Below are 5,987 nucleotides of genomic sequence, written 5' to 3' on the forward strand. Positions count from 1 at the left end.
CTTTCAGGTAATTTCTAAGAAAATGTCCACAGCTGCAAAAATTCAAAGGATGGAGGAAATGAATACTCACCTCCAGTAAGATGCTTCAGGACATAAATATAGAGTAAGTCTGTTTTCACTTTTTAAACCTCTGTATTATCTCTACTTGGCTTCTATATGTCTCATTGATATAAGTGCCTATGTTTCATGATTAAAATACATATAAAGTAGTATATTGTCAGTAATTTTTCTTTCAGCACTATACCTGTGCACCTGATCTGTCACAGAAACAGTTTGTGTCCTCTTTCCTTATGCACAAATACCTTCAAGAATCAGTCTGAATAATTTCTCCTCCAATCTGCAAGTGCAGAAGAGGGGGTTTGAGTTTTTCCAAAATAAGATGGGAAAAGAGTGCTCAGACATAGCGTGCAGAAAGCACGCTTAGGGAAGCATTACGTCTGTCTTTTGTAAAATTATTGTTTGTAGCAACTCTTCAAAAAGACACAAAACTGAAATTTGAATTTACATATTTTAATGAGAAAATATTATTTGGACTAGGTTCATAATTTAATGTAGACACCTTTTTAAAATCCTTTGTCGTAAAACAGGCATGCTGGGAACCAGACATCAATATTTAAAATGTCATGCTAATTCTGTTCAGGGAAGGAGGAAAATGAAAGGTAAAAATTGTACAGCTGAGGACGCTACAACTTTTTTTTTTTTTTAAACTTAGGTCACACCAGAACAACAGTTTCTTCTCCAGCAAATTACCTAAGGCTCTAAAGGAATATAGCAAACAAAGTGCATTTTACACAGGGTATAATCATTCCTATTCACAAGCATTTACATCTCTTTGCAGCCCTTTAGCTTCTTGGGAAAAGTTCTGGTAGCAAACAGAAAGACTTGTCCACGGGAGAACTCTCCGGGGACGTCCCCTTGGTCTTACCAGTCAGCTTCTCTAACCTTCTTCGAGGGTTGCCCTTGGTGCTTTCTTCGTTTGGGCTTCCCCCCACCCCCCCGCCCCAACAATATAATAAATAGCTAAAAAGGTCTCTTAAGTAATCGGAAAGTTAACATCCTGACTAACTTTCCTCTCCCCCCTCCCCTCCCCTACACCTGGCCAGAAATGAAGGGTAAACATTCACATTACAACAGGTACTTGTAAAGTGGGCTGTGCCCCTCGCCCGCCTAGCAAGACAGATTCAAGTTCACTGTTTACATTTTACCGGGCGCTTTGTAAACAATACAAGATTACTTTTAGTTTTGTTTTGCGTTTGTGGAGGACTACCGTCCCCTTCTCAGTTTGGCGGCCGCTTCCATGAACTCTCAGCGCCGGGAGCCTCAGGCAGGAAACAGAACCCAAAGCAAAAGCCTCGACAGAGGCCCGGAGGCAGGGCCGCCGAGGATGGGGCGGTCCGCACACCCCTGCCGGAGGACTGGAGGCGAGTTGGAGGGAGATCAGTGGTCCCTTTTCGCAGCAATTTATCTATTTATTTATTTATTTTCACAGAGCCCCGGCCCTCGGCTGCGCGGCGGCGGCCCCTGGGAGGACCTGCTGGAGGAGACCTCTGAGGCGGCTTCTCCGGCCCGGACTGCGCCGAGCTGGAGGCCCGAACGCACAGCCGGACCGCAGAGGGCCGGGGAAGGCGCGCTGGCGTCCGGGAGGCAGGCGCCAGGATTTCCCCGCTCCGATATGGGAGGAGGTTTGGGGGCCCTGGGGATGGGCGGCTTGGCTCAGGGGCCCCCCGCCTTCCGGCTCCTGGGAGCAAGGGCGCCTCCCACGCCTCCAGGCCCATCTGCGAGGTTGGGTTTAGTCTCGTCCTGGGCCCGAAACGAAGTTCGCGGGGGGAGAGAGGGCTGGCCCAAGGTGAAACCGACGAGTTAGGGGGGCGACGCAGGCCGGGGTGGCGGGACCGGGAACCGGGAAGGCGAAGGAGCTGGCGGCTAGGGGACCAGGAGGCGCGCCGGCCGCTGCGGTCAGTGCACCGCCACCGAGTGCAAGGCGGAGGCCGGGCTGGTGAGCGTCTCGCTGGGGGTGGCGGGGCTGCTTTGGCTGGTGGCTGTCTGCGAGGACGTGGGGCTGAGCGAGGGCGGCGAGTGCGAGAGCAAGGCGGGGATGGGCGCGGGCAGCGCGGGCAGCGCGGGCACGGCGGCCGGCGTGGGCTTGATGGGCACGGGGATGGCGGGCAGCGTCTGGCCGGCCGCGTGGCACAGCGGCTTCAGCGGCACGCCGTAGGCGCTGTAGTCGCCGCCGGCCATGGAGATGGGGGTGGCCGAGTCGATCACGCCGGCGGCGCCGTACACGTGCGGCCAGCCGGGGCCCAGCGAGCTACCCATGGAAGTCAGCTGGTTGGGGAGCGGGTAGGCGGCCGGTACCGGCGGCACGGCGGAGAAAGCCAGCCCCCCCGGCATCTTGTACTCGCGCGCAATGATGTTCTCGATGGCGAAGGGGTGCTTGAAGCTGGAGGGCTGCGCCCCGGCGCCCAGGTGGTAGGCGGCCGGCAGCTGCGGCAGGGGCGTGCCCGCGGCGGCCAGCGCGCCCAGGCGGAGCTTGGCCTGCTGCTGCAGGTACTGCGCCGCCTCCGCCGGCTTGCTGGGCGCCAGGTGGTCCGACTTGAGCACCTTGAAGCGCTTGCGGCGCCTCAGGAAGCTGCCGTTCTCGAACATGTCCCCGCAGCTGGGGTGCAGCGCCCAGAAGCTGCCCTTGCCCGGCTGGTCGGGCCTCCGCGGGATCTTGATGAAGCAGTCGTTGAAGGAGAGGTTGTGGCGCAGGCTGTTCTGCCAGCGCTGCGTGTTCTCCCGGTAGTAGGGGAAGCGGTCCATGATGAACTTGTAGATCTCGCTCAGCGGCAGCATCTTCTCGGGCGAGCTCTGGATGGCCATGGCGGTCAGCGAGATGTACGAGTAGGGCGGCTTCTGGTCGCTGTAGGTGTTGCGGCCGGGCCGAGGCATCTTCCTGCTCGCCCTCCTCTTTGCGGTGGGTCGGAGCGGGCCGGCGGGCGGCTCGGATCTGGGAAGGGGAGAGAGAGGACGGGGGGAAGGGTGGCATGGACGCACAGACAGACGTCGCGAGGTCAGCCGGGCCAGGGCACAGACTTCGGGGGCGGGGGTAAGGGCGGCCGTGCTGGAGCGGCCAGTGGCCGGGCGCCGGAGCCCGCAACTTTGGGCGCAGAGAGGGGCGCGGCGGGGGGCGCGAGAGGGGAAGGCGGCGACGACGCGAGGGTCGAGGGAAGTAAGCAGACCTTGGAGCGGGAAGGGTAGGGATAGAACCGAGAGCAGCTCACCTTAAAGTTGCTCCAAGTTGTGCGTCCGCATCCGGGACGGCGCTGCCGCTCGCTGCGTCCCTCCCGGCGCGCAGTCCCGCAGCGTCCCGGCTCGGCTGGGCTCGGTGCAACCCACGGCTCGGCAGCTCAGCCCCGCAGCGCCCCGCACCGCCCGGTCCGCGGCTCTCCTGGTGGTGCGCCCCGCGGGTGGCCGAGTTCGGCTGTGGAGTCCCGGCGCGGGCGGTGGCAGCGGCGGCCTGGGGGCTGCGGAGGGCGCTGCTGTGGGCTCCGCGGCTTCGCTGAGCTAGGTGGCTGCCTCCATGTCCTTCCTCGAACCATCTGATAGTTTTAAGCGGTGACAGGAGCAGAAAAGACCCCTGTAGCGGCGCTTCATTAATGTGCCACTTCTTAGCTATCGTATGACAATCGCCTTGGGAGGAGGAGGAAGAGGAGGGGGAGCGGGGGCTGCAGAGGGAGGGGACTGAGCGAGAGGGGAGAGCCTGGCCAGCTCTGGTTTCTTTCACACCTATTTACATGGACACCTTGGCCAATAGGAATCACTTGCAGCTCAAGCCTGGGCGAGTGGGAAGAGCCTCGGCCACCGGTGGCGAGCGGGACGCGCCGGCCCGGGTGCAGTGTGTGAAGGTATGAGAAGGCGGCCGCCGCCGTGCGGGGAGCGAGGCGACCACTTATGTTCACAGACCGAGCTGCCGTGCAGATTATATTTGACATGGAAATTGCTTTACTAGGGTATTCTGTTTGCTCTACATTGTATCGGGTTTGTATTGTTAGCTAACTTCAGGCACGGCTTTCCCTTGAAGCTGAGACCTTTCTCCTACGCTTGGCACTATCCGGGGCCGGTTGCATGAGGTATTATAATGAAAATGCACCCTTTCCCCCCTTTCTCTCCCGTCTTTCAGGAGGCAGGCTGAAGTTTGGTATGACTTTCCTAAATTGCGCAGTTGGGGTGTGTAGCTTTAAAAAAGTGATGGGGTTAAAGGAAGGAACCTTACGAAAGATTAACGGGACAGCCTCGCGTAAGACCCCACTTTACATCGAAATGTATTGGTCAAATCAAAATAATAATAATAATAAGGTAGTATATTTGAGCGAATAGTCAAGGTCTTCCCTTTAAAAGTCCTCTAGGAATTTGGTTGGACACTGGATGGAGGCGCTGGGGCCGTTGGGGACCTGGGGAAGGCCTGGATTTGTCTCACGCACGTTATCACCAGAGAAGCCGCACGGTCTCGGCTTTCTCCCCCTTCCGAGGTGGCTGGGAACTTCTGGAGTCAAGCGCTTCCTGGAAGTTTGTATTTTACAGCCAGAACTATCCCACCCTCCCCCCCCCCACCTTTTTTTTTTGTTGTTGTTGCTGAGGAAGACTTATTTAGGGTTTAGAGAGCCTGCAAAAGCTACCTAGGGTCTCACTAAAACAGCAGTGCCTTCTAAGACTTGGAAAGAACCGGCGCGTTTTCCTCCTCTGGGGAGGGGAGGAGGATGGGGCTGAGGCTGAGGCTGAGGCTGGGTCACGCCGCCTGGTGACAGCATTAGGCTCCCTGCCGATCGGATTCCTCTCTTGAGGGTTCAGTGATCTATTATTATCATCATCATCGCTAAATTGATGTGGAAAAAACAGTGACTCGCCTCCACGTGCCCGCACGCAGTCTGCGAATAAGGCGCCAGGAGTTTCCAGTGGTTTCTACGCGTTCTCTGACCTTTATGTCTTTTTAAAGAAATTCATTTGTTAAAAACTCAAATCCTGCTGTCCACACAGAATCATCTTCAAAGTCTGGAAATGTGAGAACTTTTTTTTCAGGAGGTGGGGGGTGGTAGGGGTTCTGGGTGCCAAGTTTAGACACTTTCGGTGACATTAATGCATTGTTAGTGGCGCTGTTTGGGGTTAGCATAAAAAAGATCTTTCAGCGCGCACACACACAACCCCATTAACTACAGTTTCGGAGGTGGTCAATAACTCACCAAAACGTAACTTAAACACGATGAATTTAGGAGATTAAACAATTTCATTAATATTGAAATGGCTCTCGCGCCTGGGCTGCCTCGCTTGAGATGCAAGCGCACGTTTTTCAATATTAACAGAAGTGCTTGAAGAAAAGAATAATGTCACCTTCTTAATTCGGAAGAAATAACCAGGAGGAGGAGGTGGGTGCGAGAGGGTGGGGGAGGGCCGCTGACCTGCCTCTGGGGGCACTGCTCCAGAAGGGCAGAGAAACCATTTGGCCTTGGGTGGCACCTCCGCAGAACTTCGGCAGGTACTCGCCGGAACTGCGTGCGCTTAAGCGCAAGACGAGGTGCGGCTTCTGGGGGGTTACTTGGTGGGGCCTGGTTTGGCTCGGGGTCCTGCTTGGGGTAGAAGGGGCCGAGGAGCCCAAGGAGCTCCGGAGCCTAAGCGACCCATGACGAGCAAGAGTGGAAAGGGCTGTGTTTCCCAGGACGGATAGGCGCTGGTCCACAGCTTTCCCGCTCCAGACCACAGCTGCCTCGCAGGTCCCACCAAAAGGCTTCCTGTGGCCGAGGCAGGAGCGCTCCAGCAAAGGAAAGGTGCCAGCATCGAAACCTCCAAGGATTTTAAGACCCTTTACAAATACGCGCGTCAGTTCATACTGCCGTATGGAGACAGATAAAATATTAAGGGTGGTTGGATTCCGGATATGGGACACTAGAAGAGTGAAAAGTCTCTGTTCCCCCAGTGACAGCCAGGAAGATTTTCTTTTCTATCCGGTGCGT

At 56.3% G+C, this 5,987-nt stretch overlaps 1 protein-coding gene across 1 annotated transcript; it reads right to left on the reverse strand.

Annotated features, from left to right (window-relative positions):
• Positions 1-1,956: 1,956 nt before the first annotated feature.
• On the reverse strand, positions 1,957-2,950 carry FOXB1 (forkhead box B1). The gene has a single exon (XM_064296167.1). The coding sequence runs from the start codon at positions 2,929-2,931 to the stop codon at positions 1,957-1,959; it is 975 nt and encodes a 324-aa protein (XP_064152237.1). The 5' UTR covers positions 2,932-2,950.
• Positions 2,951-5,987: the final 3,037 nt, after the last annotated feature.

This window comes from Loxodonta africana, chromosome 13 (assembly GCF_030014295.1).
Source record: "Loxodonta africana isolate mLoxAfr1 chromosome 13, mLoxAfr1.hap2, whole genome shotgun sequence".
Classification (NCBI taxonomy): domain Eukaryota; kingdom Metazoa; phylum Chordata; class Mammalia; order Proboscidea; family Elephantidae; genus Loxodonta; species Loxodonta africana.